Raw genomic sequence first — 19706 nt, forward strand, 5'->3', positions numbered from 1 at the left:
AACGCTTGCCATTACTTACAGTGGCTGCTCAGCCATGGAAACCCATTTCACGAAGGCCCCGACGCACAGTACTTGTGCTGATGTTGCTTCCCCGAAAGTGAGTGACTATATTCTCGTATTTGAAGAGATTACAGAAAGCATTGTAGCAAAAATCTAAGCTAAACATTGAGTAGTATGTTTGTTTTAACAATATTCGTTAAATACTGTAGGAAAACAGGTTATGTCTTCTGTTTTCTCCCATTAAAAAATAATAAAGCTCTGTAGTGAATAAAGCTACAAAGGATTCTACTGCCAATGTCTGTCTATGGAGACGGCTGCCTATGTACTTGATTTTATATAACTGTTAGAAATGAGTCTGGCTGAAACATCTAAACTCAATAATTAGGAGGTCTACATACTTTCGGTCATAAACGAGGGACGTTCAAATGTTTCCGCACTTTGATATTTTTGTTGGAAAAGGTGAAGGCGGGAGTAGTAGTAATTGGTCGTGCCTTAGCATGTCATATGACTGCTTCTGTCTGGCAAGCTGACTGCCCTTGAATTTTTGTACAAGGGCAGTAAGCTTGCCAGACAGACCCTGTGGTGAAAATGGCTGCGAAACTTATAAATTGCACCAAAGAGGAACAGCCTTCTGTCATGCGTTTTTTGTGGGCAGGAGTGTTGGGAGTACAAATTAATCTTTGCATGTGTGCTCAGTTGAAGAGGTGCAGGAAAGATGAATGTGAGTGTTGGATCTGCCTATGCCCTAAAGAAAGTGATGATTTTCTTCAGGAGATAGTCACTGGTGATAAAACGTGGGTTCACCATGATGAGCCCAAAAGCAAGTGGCAGAGTATGCAGTGGAAGCATTCATCATGATGATGATGTGAAAGCAGCGGTAGAAAAGTGATGTAATTTGTTTATTATGTCATTTGTTTTGGAATAAATAGTTTAAAAAAGTGCAGAAACCGTTTAAACTTCCCTCGTATGTATATTATATATATGAATACACACAACTATTCCCTCAAACATGCTGATTGCGTCACACAGAATAATTTCTCTACAGTTACACCAGGCTCATTTGTGTTATATTACAGGTATGTTTTTAGCAAAGTGCATGTGATAATGCACGAAACTGCATTGGAAAGGTACATAAAAATTTGTGGTGGGACACAGTATGTTCCTGTCAGCACTGACTGAGAACAGGTAGCGCTACTACTTTGTAATAGTAATAGTCTCCTTGTTGACAAAAAAGATCATTAAAAAATGGATGCAAGCTGAAAACATGGCACTTCTTTAAATTCTAAATAGCCTGAATTCTTGTGTCACGTACATAGTTCAAGCATTATTTCTACCAATATACAAATACAGAAGTTGATAGACAATAAGAACCATCTGAGACTGAGACCTTAGAATTAAGATGTGATCTTGGGTGATAAGACACTGTTAATATTACAATGTAATTTGAACAGTAATTTAAAGTCTAAATAGAACAATTCCATTGGCACCAAAGCATTTAGAATTTGCACATTATAATTTAAAATGACACAATGCAAATAAGGATGACCCATATGGTACGTCATAATACCATGAACCTAATGTAGACCTCCAAGCATGTACTACAAATGGACCTTCTTGATCTAAATGATAAAGTATGTTTTTCACATCCCAATTGAGATTGAAGTAAGGATCTACAAAGATAAGCAATACGCTGCTCTCATGTTTTCTAACTTGCTTTGAAGACCGAGTTAATTACGTGTACTGCAGAGTATGATTTTGATGATGTATATTTCATAAAACGATTCTGGTGATACTGGGGTCATTGGTCTACAGCTTGCTCTATTTTTCATTAGTGCTGGGGCCCAAGGAACTGAGAATTATTTAGTGTTACATATTAAACTTGAAATGTTTACATTTCCCTGAAAGTGAGTGACTATATTCTTGTGTTTGAAGAGATTACAGGAAGCATTGTAGCTAAACATTGAGTAGTATTCATTAAATACTGTAGGAAAACAGGTTATGTCTTCTGTTTTCTCCCATTAAAAAATAACTGTTTCTTCACTTGCATTTATAAAATCAACATAATATCACTGTGTAAAAAATCTTGGCTATCGTCTTCCACCAACCCTTAATAAATAAGAAAGAACAAATATGGTGGGTCACATGATGTGGCACCAGCATGCATGGGGCCCATAATCACAGCACAGTGTCATGCTAACCACTAGGAAGACCAGTCTTGCATTGTAAGTTTATGAATTGTTATATGCTAATGAATTGATAACATCATCTCATGGATAAGTAGGATGGATTGAAAACAAAGACCATATTGAATTTCTGTCACACCATCCACAGTATAATGGAATTTTTGCCCACATATAGTATATTAAATCCTTTTAAAAAGTTAGAACTGCCTAAATAAATCATAACCTTACCTAGAGCAAAAAATTCATTAGTTACAAATAAAATATATTGTTAATTACAATCTAACATTGTGTAATGACAATAGGGAAGATATTAGGTCATCCACCAGTTCTTAACCCGTTTAATATTTGAAGTTCTCTGTCCTCAAGCCTACAAGACAATTCATTCTATCCCTGTATCCCACCATCAACTGGATAAGAAAGAGGGACAAAATGTAGGCAAGGTAACGCCGAGGTAGCCAATTGGCAGCCAGAACATGTGGAATTCTTCCCAGGGTCCCAGTCAGCGTAATGGCACAGCTTCTGCTCAGTGTTGTACAACATGATGTGTTGATTCCTTCAGTTACCCACACCATCAGATTTGAGACTGAAGTCCTGGTGGAGTGTATGGAGGAGGGGCAGAACTGGGTTTGATACCTCGACTCTTCATGTAAGAAATCAGCTGATCTGGGATTTCAGCAAGGACATCTTTTGCAAGGCGTGCCATGCTAAGTACATGATTCCCTGTACGGTCAACATAATCCCGGAAGGGCACAAACTGCAAGAAAGAGGACACTGGTTACTGATCAGTGTCTATTGGCAGATAAAGCATACTGTACAATGGTGATGAGTATCTACTCTGTATATTTATAATGTTCTGAGTTTAAGCATCCAAAATGTTTCAGTTTATCCAAACACTCTTAATGAACACTGTTCAATGTAATCAAGCTGAGTATCTTGGTGCTGATTACAGTGCATAGTACAAAAATGCTGAGTACCTATATCATGTTAATGAACATATTTGTTATATAATGGTGAGCAGTAGCTGTGTGTAATTCCAATTTGCATAAATTCAAATTCACTCAATAGAGTGCATGAGTTTCCATGTCCACAAGGAATCCATATACATAACTGAACTAAAAGTGATTGGACAGTTTATAAAAGGGATCAAATGTTTTAACCACACACATGTAGTCCAAGCTAACACAGAAATGCATGTACTTCTATGCTCTATCCAAACATTTAGTCATACATACAAATTAAGTGTTTGTTTGGTGCTGGAAATGTTGTTGAGAAACTTCCCACAGATATAGGCAAATTAAACTACATATGCTCTAGATCAGTGGTTCTCAACCTTCCTAATGCCGCAACCCTTTAATACAGTTCCTCATGTTGTGGTGACCCCCAACCATAAAATTATGTAATTATATATTGTGAAATATGTGTTTTCCGATGGTCTTAGGCGACCCCTGTGAAAGGGTCGTTCGACCCCCAAAGCACCAAGGGGTTTTGATGAATAATGTGCAGGTTGGGGAGGATCGTTTGTTAATCAGGAAATGGAAATTCAAGACGCATTTGAAGGGAAAGGGATTCCAGGTCCTATTGCGAGAACTACCCACTAGAGAAGTCTGCAAAAGGTTTAGTCTTGTTGAGTACTTGAGGGTGTACCCTTCAGTGTGTAAATCATTACTCATTCACAAGGATGGGACAGCATTGCCAAGATATTCCATACAATTTTTTTCTAATAGGTGCAGCTACTGAGGGGTCCCGGGGATATTGCCATTTGGGGGATAGGAAGATGGGATCAGCAAGGTTTGTTATCTATGTGCGTGAACAGTTGTTGTACGAATATTGGTGGTAGCAATGTGGTGTTATTTGTCTCAATTGGTGAAATTTGGCTGTTTTTGTTATTTTAGGTTTAGGCCGTGTGATAAACTCATGTGTTTATTGGGTGGTATCTTTACTTTCATCCTGAGTGGTTTTCGGTTAGCTGGAATGGGTTTAGCGATGGAATCAGTTTCATAGGGAAATTTGATGTTTTTCAGGTATTCACGTGGGTTCTCCAGGTATTGGTAGTGTTGATTTATTTTTAACACTTACTCGAAAACACACCACTAATTGATGCTAAGTTAACAGTGAGGTACTGGGATATATCTGCTTTTTCATTGGTAGTACACCTTGAATGACTTATGCCAGGTTCCCATTTATGCATGGCATAATCACAATCAAAGATGGATTGATTGTGGTTAGGGGCCGAATAACTAAGTCAGAGGTCTTGGTCTTTCAGGAGGGTATTGTAGTCCGGCATAGGAATCTGGAGGCTGATATGTCAGGACTCTCTCAGATTTTGTCTGGCCATTTGGGCAATGGTGGTGCAGTCAGGAATTGAAAGAGCAATGGCGGTTTGAAGAGTTGCATACATTGGCTGTGGCGTGTTTATGGCTGTTGTTGCCCTGGTCGTTTTAGGTATGGCCATGCTCGTGGTGCACAAGCCTTTTGGACCTAGGACCTTGGATAAGCAGTTTCGTAGCCACCATGCAGGAGCTACTTGAGGCTAATTGAAAACACCAGGCAAGAAGTAGAAAATAGAGAAAATTTTTGGGGTTAACTAGAACTGATTTTAAAACAATTTACTCATCTCCATGCACCAGAATTTCACTTTTCCTCCGAAGCTAAACTCGCATTACTCCTGCATCTAAGTTTCTGCTGACCCATACACATTGTGTATATTATGAAATACATATCACAAATTCACTTGTGATGTTACACAGCATACATGCAGCATGCTCATCTCCATCCTCTATTTCAGCTCGGAAATCCCACCACATACTTACATGCTCCAAACCATAGCTGATGTCTCTAAGATGGATGGATGTTTGCATTTCCAATGTTATAGCAGAATAGAGTGGCATATTGATAATCACATAACTAAAATGTCTGCATGGCCTGTCAACATATATTGTCTCTGACAGGGAACACCGTTTGTAGCTTGTTTGACAAGGAAATCGCTGAGGCAAGTTTGTCCCTGGTCTTGGAGGATCATCAGAAAGTTATATGGCCGCTTGAACCCAAAATGGTCAATCAGTTGGAGGGTGAAGAACTATTCTGAGAGCAATTGGGCTTTCTCTTGTGAGGACAGAGTGTCCTACACTGTACCATCCTCTCTTCTGACCAGTTGCATAAGGCAGAGGAACAAATGAAAAGGGTGACATGAAAGGGACTGAGTTGCAAAAAAGATTGCCTGTGATCTTTATGGTGCCTTCAAGTCAATGCTTAAGGGGTTGTAGACAAAAATGTGACTTACTGCATATATGTTGGTTGATTCCTAAGAGTCAGTTAGTCTGGGCAAGAATAACCACGTTAGTGCAAAACACTTTGCGTGCTTATAGGCCTCAGCAGCCTTAACTAGTAGGTCTCCATTCCTTTTCTTACTTAAGGCAATTCTTCTTGGCTACCAAGCTAGCTATAGCAAGGAAATTGTATAGTCTCTATCCTTCCTCCTTGGAGAAAGTATTGATGATAAATATGACCCATAACCTAATGGGCAACCCTAGGAAATTTTTGACTGGACTTGTTTTCTGGAATCTTATCTCAAGGGCTGCTCCAGCAATTGGTCTCAAAGTGAAGCTCCTTGTGTCTCCTCCTCTTACTGAGTTCGTTGTTAATTAATAGGTGGTTCCTAAGGTTTCCACATTGTCACATCTGTTTGTTATATCTGGAGAGTTTTTTTTAGAGAGTTGGTTCTTGACTGAAATAGCAACTAAAAAAATGAATTTAAAAAAAAAAAAAGTGATTGTGGTATAAAGTTTGGAAAGCGTTGCACCATAGCAATCGCTCGAATCATCCAATTCAGTTAAAAGTCCGCTTACCAAACATTGTGCCACAATTATTATAATTATTATTATCTTTTATTTATATAGTGCCGACAATTTACACAGCGCTTAATACAATGCATATATTCAAGGGGTACGACAAGACGAGAATGGGCAGACTAAGACAAACCGATACATTAGGTGGAGAGAATCACCTTTTATTGATAACCCTGCATGAGCAATGAACCTAAATCCTAATCCTAAATCTAAAGTCATGAGCTGTGGGAGCCTAAGTGCTCTAATGGATAATTTTGCCACCGACAAAGCTGCTGCTTGTGCGAGTACATAATTCGCTAGGATGATTTGTTTAATTTCTCCAAGTTATATTTAATTGCTCAGCTTTTAATGCCAATTGGTAGATATAGGAGGTTACTACATTTCAACATTATTTTTATAAAATTAAATAAATAAAATATGCAGTTTGTTCATGTAAACTGATAGCCTAATGCCCCATAATGATGCAGTTACTTATTTCTCTTATAAACATTTTTCAACCCAAGCACAAGGAGCTGATTATATAATTATGGCAAAGAACTGATGAATCCCACTACAAAAAGGTCCTTCCGCATTATTCAAACATAACCAAGATAATATTTTTTTTTGCTTCTGTCATCACAGGACTGACAAGCACATGGGTAAAGCTGGCTGCTAAATAACACTGCTGGAATCCAGTCAGAAAGCTGATGCCTAATCCTAGACACAGCATTCCCTGCACACACTGCTTGCAAAAAGATAAACATGCAATACCCTTATGAATATGCAAATGGTACAATAGTTTTTAATGGATGTCAACTTTCTCAGGAATTGTTAAAAAGTTAGATTATGGCAGCTTTAACACATGGTGACTTTAGAAAAGGGCCATTGGATGGAGATTACATGGTTTGAATACCGACTAACTTTCTTGAATGGTCTGTTGGCTTCATCTGCATCTTAGAATGCTCTCACACCAACATCAACTTGTGTCACCTCCATCAACATTATGAAGCTACCTACCAACGTTGTTAAATGGCCCTAACCCATATGTAATTTAGTTAGGTACCGGCATGTCTAACCTACATGTCAGCATCCTGCTCGGGAAGTGTCACCAAGTTGCCAACTGTCCCATTTTTCTCGGTACAGTCCTGGGATTTGGGAGCTTGTCCCAGTATTTTCAGTGCCCCGGGATATATTATTATTATTATTATTATTATTATTATCTTTTATGTATATAGCGCCAACAATTTATACAGTGCTTAATATAATACATATCCCAGGAAATCGGTAGTTGCGGGTATAGGGCAGGACCATGCTAAGGTGGGTGCGAAGGGTGCTCTGTACTTAGGCACCACAAGAACTGGTATTAGTGCCAAATGGTCCAGACAGCCATCTGGGTTGCCCTAACCAGGGGGGGGGGCCTCACTTAGGAGCAGGGCCAGTTGCGGAGATCACAAATCTCCTAACCTGCCCAAAAGTAAAGGAGCACAAGGTCTGTCCCACAAAAGCCTTCCAGAAGGGATAGAAATAAAGAGCAAGGCCAAGAAGATTCCTAGGAATATGCATAAGACAGTGCTTGATAAACCCTAGGCACAGGACTACAGACTCAGGATTTTGCGGGATAAAGAGTTAAAAACTGGCCAGGGGTATAATTGTGAATCACGGCACCCTCTTCACCACCTCCCGTGGCCGTGAGATGGCCAGCAGGGTCACATAACGTGCATGACGTGACCCCGCTAGGTGCCTCACAGCACCCACTTTTACCATGCCCCCCCTCCCCCGCAGCAAAGCACAGGGTGCCAGATTCACAACAATGGTAGCCCTGGCCAGTTTTTAGCCCCTTGTCCCTATAAACCAGGAAGTGGTCTCTAGTCACCACTGTGACCTGGTGCCCAGGGTTTTGTTGAGCCCTGTCTTCAGATACACTACTCCTCCTCACTATGAAAATCACTGATTTTGCAGAACATTTTAACGGCAAAACACGTTGAAAGAGTTTTTATTTGCGAATTGGAGATACAAGGATAAGTGTGGTAGAGGTGCAATATTTACAGTGGAACACTTGAAGCGTCTTTGCACATATTCCTTGAAACTTGAACTAAGTGTTTTTGCACATTTTCTATCAATGTGCCACCATATCTTGTGAGTGACCTTTAGCACCGCAATACAAATACTCACAAAGAGCTATATTACTTCTACGCAGCAGCAGCAGCAGGCAGCAGCAGAGCTTCCCTGCAACCACTGAAGAGGGATAGCCAGCAATAACGACCAGGGTTTAACAATTGCAGCCCTGGTTCCTGTCACATAACAGATTACATTTTTGATTTGGCCTTTTTTCCCTTAATAACCCCTAAACAGCAATCAGTCATCTGCAGAACACACAATAATTTATACAGAGTTGTAACTACATACCTGTACAATATCTCTTTCTGCAAGTTTTCCTCGTGATGAGATTCTGATATCATCACCATCTAATTCCACCATGGCTACAAAAGAATGAAAACAATGAGAACCAGTAGCTGTTACAGCCATGCCATCCCATAGATCGATCTTGGCTTCATTATATATACTTTGCAGCCATGCCACTGATGGGGACTGAGACTCCAGGTTGCATAACTTATCTACTTGTGTTTATGTGTGATCCTGAAGGAAAGACAATTAAACAGAGAAGTCTGAATGATTTTCTGTATTACTATATAATATAATACTGTATTTAAAAAAAGCTTTGTTGGAAAATGTCAAAAAGGCATTCTTTTTTAATGAATTAATTTGGAATTATGGAAGTTGTGAGGCAAGTTTTTTTTAAGTAGGATTGATTTTTTGAATAGGAAAGATCCAACAGAACCTCACAAGTACTGTGCAAGTAATTCACTGATTTTAATACATATTCTACATTCCTAATCATTTTATCTCATGTGTGGGTTGCTGCCCCAGCCAGCAGGCATTAAATATGTGGTTTTTAATCATCTCTCCTGCTAAACATCTAAAGCCTTCCAATTAATCTGGTCCCTGGTGTCCCTTAAGTTCAATCATTCTGTATTTCTGTGATATCTGCAATATTATTAAAGTGAGGAGTTCGAACAGAGTGTAAAAACCTCGGCTCATGTCAACTAACTAGTAAGCACCTTACCATCAAACTCTGCTTGGCCTACACCAACAATTATTATAGACATCGGTAGTTTAGCTGCCTGCGTGACAAAAAAAAAGAAAGCGTAAGAGTTAAAACAAGAGATCAACATCGGATTCCACGTTTTTTTTTTATCTGACCACATAATTGTCAGGAACCCAACCAAGATTTGACATGGAAGTAGCCCTCTGCACCCAATTCTAAATCTTGCAGCAATGGCAGAATGCCACTCTTTGTGGATTGCCCTTACATGAATATTACACTTTTTTTTTACCAGTGTCATTTTTGTACTCACATTAACAATGGCCTCTTTTGTTTGTGACATGTCAGAGATGACACCATCTGTGATAATCAGGAGGACAAAATACTGAGACCCATCCTGGACAGCAGCAGCAAACCTGGAGATAATAGAGGTAATACACATTATTAAGTACTGTGGACAGAAACACAGCAGCACTTAAAAGCAGAGGATTTTCTCTACTAGTATTGAAATACTCCGCAAACTTCATGCCTGCAGGTCACGTGGCTTCGCTGAATACGGTAATAGCTGACTTATGTGCATCACACAATCACCTATATACTTAAAAATTATCATTGCGGTGTTTCATACAATCATTTCTGAGGTTTACAGGCACAGACGTTTAATAAAAAACTGTGTGCTAATGAAAATCAATGTGCTGCACGAAGCCTGAAAGTAGGTCATACAACCAAGGGGCTGATAATATGAGAATTGAAGATGTTTTTGACATTGTAGCTGTAGTTATTTTGGTCGATAAACACAGGAAGGAAGGTATTTTATTCAGGTCAATAAGATACTGAGCAAATTTATTCGGGTATTTTTTCTGAAATGAAAAGTTTAACGTTGACTGCGGTATTTCATTACTATTTTAGTTGTTCCTTCTAAACTTCTAAACAGTTTGTTTAATGGTAATTACAGAATGTTGTGTCAAACAGGACAGGACAGCTCATATATTTATGAACCTTTAGTCTAAATACTTTGGACAAACATTTTCACAATGCCATGTATACATACTACATAACACAGACAATAGCAGATTGTACTGCTGCACGCATTATGGAATTTAAATGTTATATTCATTAATTGTGCTGTGTTGTTGACATGTTTTGAAGTTTAATTGTGCAGTATTGATGAAGTTGTATATGTCATAATTAAATACGTAAACAATTTCTTGAAGGATTTATGAAATGCGATCATGTCTCACGCTGTCATACTTTGGGAAACAGGCATTGTACCCATATGTCACAAATGGCTTAAACTGTGTCATTTGCTCATGTAAGCGGTTAGATGGTCAAGGAATTTTTGTACGCAAAAACCTTATTCAGAATTATGAAACTCATAAAACCTCCCAATGATTTTGTCACCAAAGGTAGGGTTAACAAAAGGCTTTGTTGGAGAGTTGTATTTTAGCTCCTTCACGTCAATACACATTATAAAGGTCAGCCCCCAAGTGAGTTTCTGCTCCAGGCAGAGCTATGTATAATGTGTACTTAAATCAGAGAGAAAGGTTAGCAATTAAATGGGCATTGGAGGTGTTGCAATACCATTTGCTGGGAAGGGAATTCATATTGGTAACCAGTCATCGTCCTCTGACCTTGATCAATACTATAAAGATAAACTTTATGCTAGAATAACTGGATAGTATCTACCTCTGCAACCTCTGCCTCTATCAGGCATTGGTCAGCAAGGAAAACCCAAAATGCAGGTCATCGTGCAGACAGAAGTGATTGTTAGGAAGAACAAGCTTCCTTTTAAGGGGAAGGTGTGTGATGCAGTGATCTATTTTTTTGGTGTACTCAACTTTGTAGTTTGCCAGGGCCGAGCCTAGGGTCACTGACGTCTGGGTGCAAATTTTTTTTTGCTGCCCCCAGGTGGGTGTGGCAATATTGCTAACTCCTCCCTTTAACAAACATAAGCCCTCTAACCACACCCATTTTCTTCTCAACCTCTTTTGGCCCCTGACTTCATCATCTAACATGTCACTCACTTCCCACAGTGCCAGCTTGGACCCCAAACAGCTTGTCAGTGCCATTTTGGGCACAAACAGGTCGTCAGTGATACCTTTACCCCCAAAACAGGATTACACTAAATGTGTCAGTGACATCCTTCACTCTGACTTTAAAGAAGTAGCTGGGTAAGAGGGGTAAAGCTAGCTCTTTTTGCGTCTGAGGCAAGAACGGAAAATTATGCCCCTACTATATCTATACAGAGGTTATTTTGAGAAAAGTAGATGAATAAATAACAAGAAAATTCATGATATTAGAACTGCAAAACGTTAAAACAAATAATAGTAGAACATTCCAGTGATTTATTCTCATTTTGAGGGTGGCAACCTCTGATCAATATATACTGATCCTGACAGTGGTACAGTACAACTTTCATCACCACAACCAAAACAGCATAACTCCAATTTTATATAGTGATCCAGACGGTGAGGGGAATACAGTGTATCTCTTATCATTATAGCAAGATAGACACAGACACTGGTACGGCATTTCTCCCATCACTATTGTCACGCGCGCCGCTGTACTTACCTCTGACGCCAGGGCTGCCTCGCCTGGTCCCGACTCCTCCGTCGCTGCGGTTCCCGCCGTGCGCACACGGCGGTGTCGCGGTCCCACATCTTCTTCCTCTGCTGGGACCGCGTCTGCTTGCCGTGGGCGCGTCAGTGCGTCTCCCTCGCGTACCGAAGGGGACGCGGGTATGACGCGGCGCAGGTCCGCATCGGGCGTACCGCTGCGTACACTGCGTACGCGGCGTACGCAATCTACGCGGCGTACGCAGTCTACGCAGCGTACGCAATCTATGCAGCGTACTCAGCCTGTGCAGCGTACGCGACGTACGCAACGTACGTAGCGTACGCTACACAGCTGTTTGCTATTACTCTCCTATTTAAACGCCACTTTTCTCTCCTGTCTTCACCCGTTCAAAGTGTAATACTTTTTGGGTGTGCTGATTGCGTTATATTATCTTGAATTCCTTGTGTACCGACCTTTGCCTGTTTTTGACCACGATTCTCGCTACCTGCCTACGACCTCGGATCTGTTTACCCGTTTTGCTCCTATTCTGCCTGCCTCGACCTCGGACACGTTTGACTTCGCTGCCTGCCTTTGCCCTTTTGATTACGGACTGTATACTGGACTTCTCTACAGTGCTTATCTGCATAGTAGGATCCTTCCTCTCTCCCTGACCCCGTGACAGTTTTGAACGGGTCTTAACATGGATCCCGCGGATATGGCGCGGTTGCAAGCCCGCCAAGACCTACAGGACCAGCGTCTGGCGGCGCAAGCCACCCAGCTACAGTCCCTTGAACAGAAGGTGGATGCCATGACGGACTTGTTGCGTTCTTTGACGTCTCTCCCAACCGTAGGAACACCCCATCACAGAGACGCTCATCACGAGGACACAGGTGCTGTTGCCAGGCTCCCTCTGCCAGACAAATATTCTGGAGATCCGAAGGAATGCCGTGGCTTCCTTAATCAATGCATGCTCCACTTCCGAAATCACCCCCAGGCGTTCCAGACATCCTCCAAGAGGGTCTCGTTCATCATTTCGCTGCTCAAAGGTGATGCCTTACTGTGGGCTTCTCCCCTCGTGGAGCAGGATTCCTATCTCCTCGAGGACTGCCCCGCTTTCATGGAAGCCGTACGGACTGTTTTCGATGCGCCAGGTCGTAAAGAAACAGCGGAGTCTTCACTGCTTGACATCCAACAAGGCCGCAAAACCTTGGCTCAGTATACGGTGGAATTCCGCACCCTGGCCCATGAAACCAACTGGGAAGAGGGCGCTCTCAAAGCAGCCTTCCGACGAGGCCTCAATGAGAAGATCAAAGACGCCCTCGTCTTCCATGATACCCCTGCGGATCTTGAGGATCTCATAGCCCTTTGTCTCAGAGTGGATAAACGTATCCAAGAAAGGGCGAACGAACACTCCCGTGGGAAAAGACCAGTACCGCTCGCCTCCGGCTACACAAGACCTTCGGCTGCCACATCTTCCTCCTTCGCGGTCGACGAACCCATGGAAATAGGGACAGTGCGCCACCTCACTGAGGCCGAAAAGAAAAACAGACGGACACAGGGGCTCTGTCTATACTGCGGCCGAGCTGATCACCTGTTAGCCTCCTGTCCCAGCAGACCAGTAAAAGGCAACCTAAGCACACGTCCTTTTTCTTCTCCTCCCACTACACGCCTGACGGTGCCCGTCTCCATCCGTTGGGAGGAACACGTTGTAGCCACCCGCGCATTCATAGATTCCGGGGCTGCGGGCATATTCATGGATCACCAGTGGGCGAAGGAGCAGCACATACCGCTTCATACCAAGACAGCTCCCTCACTGGTCGCTTCCGTTGATGGCTCACTTCTGGGATCAGGACTCGTGACACAGGAAACCGTACCTCTGACCCTACTGGTAGGGGTAACCCACCAGGAACAGCTCACGTTTGAGATAATCAAGTCTCCTCATGCCCCTCTAATCTTGGGACATCCCTGGCTGCGACAGCACAACCCACACATCGATTGGGTAAAAGGAGACATACTAGCGTGGAGCAATTACTGTCAAGAGTCCTGTGTCATGCCTTGTCGACGACTCAATCTCGTCCTCGAGATCACACCCACAGATCCCAAAACCATAGTACCTAGACACTACTGGGATTATCTGGATGTATTCTCCAAAAAAGATGCGGAGAGGCTACCACCACACCGTTCCTACGATTGTGCTATCGATCTGTTGCCTGGAACCGAACCGCCACGGGGACGTACTTATCCCCTCTCCGAACCGGAGAACAAAGCTCTGGAACGTTATATCCAAGAAAGCCTGGACAAAGGCTTCATCCGTCCATCCTCTTCTCCTGCTGGAGCTGGATTTTTCTTCGTGGCCAAGAAAGAGGGTTCCCTACGGCCATGCATCGATTATAGGGGGTTAAACCGTATCACCATAAAGAACCGGTACCCCCTTCCTCTCATCACAGAGATTTACGACCTCCTGAAAGGAGCCAAATACTTCACAAAGCTAGACCTCAGGGGTGCTTACAATCTGATCCGTATCAAGTCCGGGCATGAATGGAAAACGGCCTTCAACACCCGCTTCGGGCACTATGAATATAAAGTCATGCCCTTCGGGTTATGCAACGCCCCTGCAGTATTTCAGTCCTTCATAAATGACGTCTTCAGGGACATGCTCTTATCTCATGTCATCGTGTATTTGGACGATATTCTCGTTTATTCTCCAACACTCGAAAAACATCGACACCACCTACGAGCTGTTCTACAAAGGCTAAGGGAGAACGGGTTGTATGCCAAGGCTGAAAAATGCTTATTCGAGAAGACACGTCTACCCTTCCTTGGCTATATCGTCTCCTCCGAAGGACTTCACATGGATCCTGCCAAACTCGAGGCCATCACAGCCTGGCCCCTCCCTAGAACACTCAAAGCCGTCCAAAGGTTCCTGGGCTTTGCTAATTATTACAGGCGATTCATCAGAAACTACGCTACCATAGCAGCCCCTATTACCGCCTTGACGAAAAAAGGAGCCGATCCGTCTCAGTGGTCCACACACGCCCGACAGGCGTTCGAACGGCTAAAACAAGCTTTTGTCTCAGCTCCCCTGTTACGTCGGCCGGATCCTACCAAACAGTTTCTCCTGGAAGTAGATGCATCCGAAACCGGAGCAGGGGCTGTCCTATCGCAACGCTATGATCAAACCACAAAATATCATCCATGTGCCTTCTTTTCTAAGGGTTTCTCCGCAGCCGAACGGAATTACGACGTCGGTAACCGTGAACTCCTAGCCATCAAAATGGCACTTGAGGAGTGGCGCCATCTTCTAGAGGGTACAGAACAACCCGTGATCATCCTAACAGACCACAAGAACCTGCTGTATATCGAGAACGCCAAGAGATTAAGCCCTCGACAAGCACGGTGGTCGCTATTTTTCAACCGGTTCAATTACTATATCACCTACAGACCAGGCTCTAAAAACATCAAAGCTGATGCCCTCTCTAGACAACACGATAACCACAGGGATCAGCACATCAACGAACCGATCATTCCATCCACACGTCTTGTTGCCAGTCTGTCCATACGCACGATGAGCAGGATCCGTATGTCCCAAAGGGCCATCCCGCCTTCTGAACGTCCTCCTCCGGGACGCCTCTACGTTCCTCCCGGTCTTCGTACGGATGTTCTTCACTGGGGACATAAATACTTCCTCGCTGGTCATTCTGGGTTCCGGAAGACAGAATACCGCATCCGCAGGTCATTCTGGTGGCCATCACTCACCAGAGACGTCCGAACATATCTGGCCGCCTGTCACACCTGTGCATGCCAGAAGACCTCTCGGAGTCGACCTCAAGGTCTCCTGCATCCTCTTCCCGTTCCCACGGCTCCCTGGACACACGTGTCGATGGACTTTATCGTGGATCTCCCCAAATCACAGGGTAACACGACTGTCTTGGTGGTCGTCGACCGTTTTTCCAAGCAAGCTCATTTCGTCGCCTTACCACGCCTGCCATCCTCTTCACAACTTGCCGATGTTTTTATCAATCACATCGTCCGTCTTCACGGTCTTCCGCTCCACATGGTGTCCGATCGCGGTACACAATTCATATCCCGCTATTGGAGACACCTCTGCCAGAGACTCGGAATACAACTCCACTTATCGACTGCTTATCATCCGCAGACCAATGGACAAACCGAAAAGACTAACCAAACACTCAAACAATACTTGCGAATGTTCAGCAACGATAGCCAGGACAATTGGTCGTCTCTCCTGCCGCTCGCAGAGATGACCTATAATGGCTCTCTGCATGAGTCCATTGGATGTACCCCGTTTTTTGCTGCCCTGGGCTATCACCCTGTCATACTGCCTCCTCCGTCTTCTCGTTCCTCGTCCATGGTACCCGCGGTAGACAAGCGTGTATCTGACATGGACGCTCACTGGAAGAAACTCCGGGAGGTTCTCCTGAAAGCCCAACTTCGCTATAAACGCTTTGCTGATGCCAAGAGGACTCCACCTCCGGACTATCAAGTGGGCGACCGTGTCTGGTTATCTACGCGACACATCCGTTTGCGACAACCTTCCCGGACCCTGGGGCCTCGTTTTATTGGTCCTTTCCGCGTTCGTGCCAAGCTCAACGACGTGACAGTGTCCCTTGCCTTGCCACCTACCATGCGGATTCCACGGTCCTTCCATGTCTCCCTGCTGAAACCCTATGTATCCAATCAGTTTACCGTTCCATTCAAGCCTCCAGCCCCGCTTGCCGTCCATGGTCATGAGGAATACGTCGTCGACAGAATCCTTGATTCACGTAGGGTTCGTAACGGCCTTCAGTATCTCGTGGCTTGGAAGGGGTACGGTCCTGAGGAACGGACGTGGGTGCCCGCTCGCTTCGTTCATGCTCCCCTTCGTGTCGCTCGGTTTCATGCGCTCCACCCTCTTCGTCCGGCTCCGTCTCGCTCGGGACGCGCTCCTGGAGGGGGGGGTACTGTCACGCGCGCCGCTGTACTTACCTCTGACGCCAGGGCTGCCTCGCCTGGTCCCGACTCCTCCGTCGCTGCGGTTCCCGCCGTGCGCACACGGCGGTGTCGCGGTCCCACATCTTCTTCCTCTGCTGGGACCGCGTCTGCTTGCCGTGGGCGCGTCAGTGCGTCTCCCTCGCGTACCGAAGGGGACGCGGGTATGACGCGGCGCAGGTCCGCATCGGGCGTACCGCTGCGTACACTGCGTACGCGGCGTACGCAATCTACGCGGCGTACGCAGTCTACGCAGCGTACGCAATCTATGCAGCGTACTCAGCCTGTGCAGCGTACGCGACGTACGCAACGTACGTAGCGTACGCTACACAGCTGTTTGCTATTACTCTCCTATTTAAACGCCACTTTTCTCTCCTGTCTTCACCCGTTCAAAGTGTAATACTTTTTGGGTGTGCTGATTGCGTTATATTATCTTGAATTCCTTGTGTACCGACCTTTGCCTGTTTTTGACCACGATTCTCGCTACCTGCCTACGACCTCGGATCTGTTTACCCGTTTTGCTCCTATTCTGCCTGCCTCGACCTCGGACACGTTTGACTTCGCTGCCTGCCTTTGCCCTTTTGATTACGGACTGTATACTGGACTTCTCTACAGTGCTTATCTGCATAGTAGGATCCTTCCTCTCTCCCTGACCCCGTGACAACTATATACCGAGCCAAACAATGACGGTAATACATCCAAGCTTCCATCACTATATCGTGAACCAGATACTGACGGTGGTACAGCATAACTCCCAATTTCACATCAGTATATTAATATCACTTTGTAATTTTGTGTGCTGGGCCAATGGTTTGAGCTTTCCTAGCTTTTACACCAAGTAGCTGTATTGTGTCCAACAATGATACATTATTAAGGGCCAGTTTAAGTATATAAAAAGGACCAGCTAGAAGAAACTACTACAAATTAAATTTTTATGGTGTTAATAAAGAATTAAAAAAACAAACAGATACATTAGTATTCATGGTCACACACCCAAGGGCAGCTGTGGCACCCAGATTGCCCTCCCCCCTATTCTCACTATCAACCCCCTCTCCCCCCTTATCACTATCTACCACTTCCTCCCTCCTGTGTAATTCACTTACCGCACTGAAGCCCTGCGGTGGGAGCCCAAAGCCTCTTTCTCGCTGCGTTGCCGCAGTCATATTCCAGTGCTCAGCATGATGCACCAACACCGAGACAGAGGCCTCACGCTTCCACAATTAGTGCAGCACAAGGCGGCTGGTGGGAGGGAGTGGACGAGACAGAGAGGTGCCGAACAGCTGAAACTGTTTTCATGAGCGACCCTCTCCTCCGCTCCCTGGTGCACCCACCTGTGCTCCCTGGTGCACTGCCCTGTAGTACAGATAATATTTTGATTGCGGTATAATAAGTATGAATAATCCCGACAGACTAACCATTACCATAACATTACATTACATTTACTTTTTATAGTGCAAGCAGATTCCGTAGCGTTGTTACAGTCAGTGGAATAATTTGAAATCACACACAATAACAAACTGGTACAAAAGGAGAAGAGGGCCCTGTTCCTGCAAGCTTACAATCTAGTCATCGAGGGGCAAGCAAAACAGTATGAAAGTGCTTGGACTGGCATGAGTTGATGGAGTCAGGACGATCTGTAGAGGTTGTTGGTTATTCAGATGGCTTAATTAGGATCCTGGCTGAGTGTTAGGAAGAAAGTTTGAATGCTTCACGTCAAAAAGGTGGGTTTTCAGAGTGGTTTTCGGAGGGAGAAGATCTGATGGAGTACAGCACATATGAAATCCTAAGTACAGGAGTGAGAAGAGGTAATGACAATAGAATGGAGAGGCAAGTCGTGAGAGAAATGAAGAGGGTGGTTAGGGATGTATTTGCATACCTAATGCTCACTGCTGAACCTATCAAGTATCCCAGACTGCAAAAAAAAACTTTTACCAGTAAATGTTAATTCATGTAAACTATTTTTTTTTAATAAAAGCTATGATTGAGAAAAATATATATATTTTTTTTTATTTCCTTGTATTTTCCAACCTGTCCCCCAGTTACGCACATCTGCCCCCAGGCTTGCCACACCAATATGGCACTGTGACCCATGATATGCCTTTTAACCCTCTATATGCCACTGTGCCCCATGGTATGCCTTTTGACCCCCTATGTGCCACTCTGCCTCCAGAAATGCCTTATACCCCTATATCCCATTCTGGCATTTAGGAGGTTAAAATGCATATTATGGGGCAGAGTGGCATATAGGGAGGTATAAGGCATTCCAGGAGGCAGAGTGGCATTAAGGGAGTTAAAAGGCATTGTATAGAGCACTCTGCCTCCAGAAATGCCTTATACCCCTATATGCCACTCTGGCATTTAGGGAGTTAAAAGGCATATTATGGGGCAGAGTGGCATATAGGGAGGTGAAATGCCTTATACCTCCCTATATGCCACTCTGCCCCATACTATGCTTTTTAACCCCCTAAGTGCCAGAGTGGCATATAGGGGTATAAGGCATTCCAGAAATGCCCTATGCCCCCATTTAACACACTAACACACACACACACTTACCGGTGCTTCCAATTTCCTGCTGTATTGCCGGGGCAGCGGGTTGACGTCTCCTTCCGCTGCAGCCGGAAGGAGGTGGAGTTGGTAGCGGGGGTTTGTCTGCATCCGTCGCGTATACCTTCCCCGGCTGTCAGAGATCAGAGTGCGGGGAACTCTGATCTCTGACAGTCGGGGAAGGTATGCGCGACGGACACAGACAACCCCCGCTGCTAGCCACACCTCCTTCCAGCTGCAGTGGACGTTGTCTACGCGGATCGCTGCCCCGGCAATACAGCAGGAAGCACCGGTAAGTGTGTGTATGGGGGGGAGGGAGACAGGAGGATCCAGGTCCCCTGCAGCGCTGCAGGGAATCTGGATCTTAGTCTCATAATCAGACCTCTATTTGAGGTCTGATTAGAAGACGACCCCGGTTAGAAGACGAGGGGTATTTTTCAGAGCATTTGCTCTGAAAAAAACCTCGTCTTATAATCGAGCAAATACGGTAATTAGAATTACTGGACT

The 19706-nt window shown here is 44.3% G+C and overlaps 1 protein-coding gene across 1 annotated transcript in view; it reads right to left on the reverse strand.

Annotated features, from left to right (window-relative positions):
* Window positions 1-1975: 1975 nt before the first annotated feature.
* Window positions 1976-19706, reverse strand: part of LOC128475320 (copine-5-like) — an 84072-nt gene continuing 66341 nt past the window's right edge. The window contains exons 18-21 of the mRNA XM_053457809.1: window positions 9424-9526; window positions 9132-9189; window positions 8414-8487; window positions 1976-2937 (exon numbers count right to left, since the gene is read on the reverse strand). Of these exons, the coding sequence (XP_053313784.1) occupies window positions 2755-2937; window positions 8414-8487; window positions 9132-9189; window positions 9424-9526 (418 nt within the window). The 3' untranslated portion in view covers window positions 1976-2754. The remainder of the gene's footprint in view (window positions 2938-8413; window positions 8488-9131; window positions 9190-9423; window positions 9527-19706) is intronic.

The sequence above is a fragment of the Spea bombifrons genome, chromosome 2 (genome assembly GCF_027358695.1).
Source record: "Spea bombifrons isolate aSpeBom1 chromosome 2, aSpeBom1.2.pri, whole genome shotgun sequence".
NCBI classification, from domain to species: Eukaryota; Metazoa; Chordata; class Amphibia; order Anura; family Pelobatidae; genus Spea; species Spea bombifrons.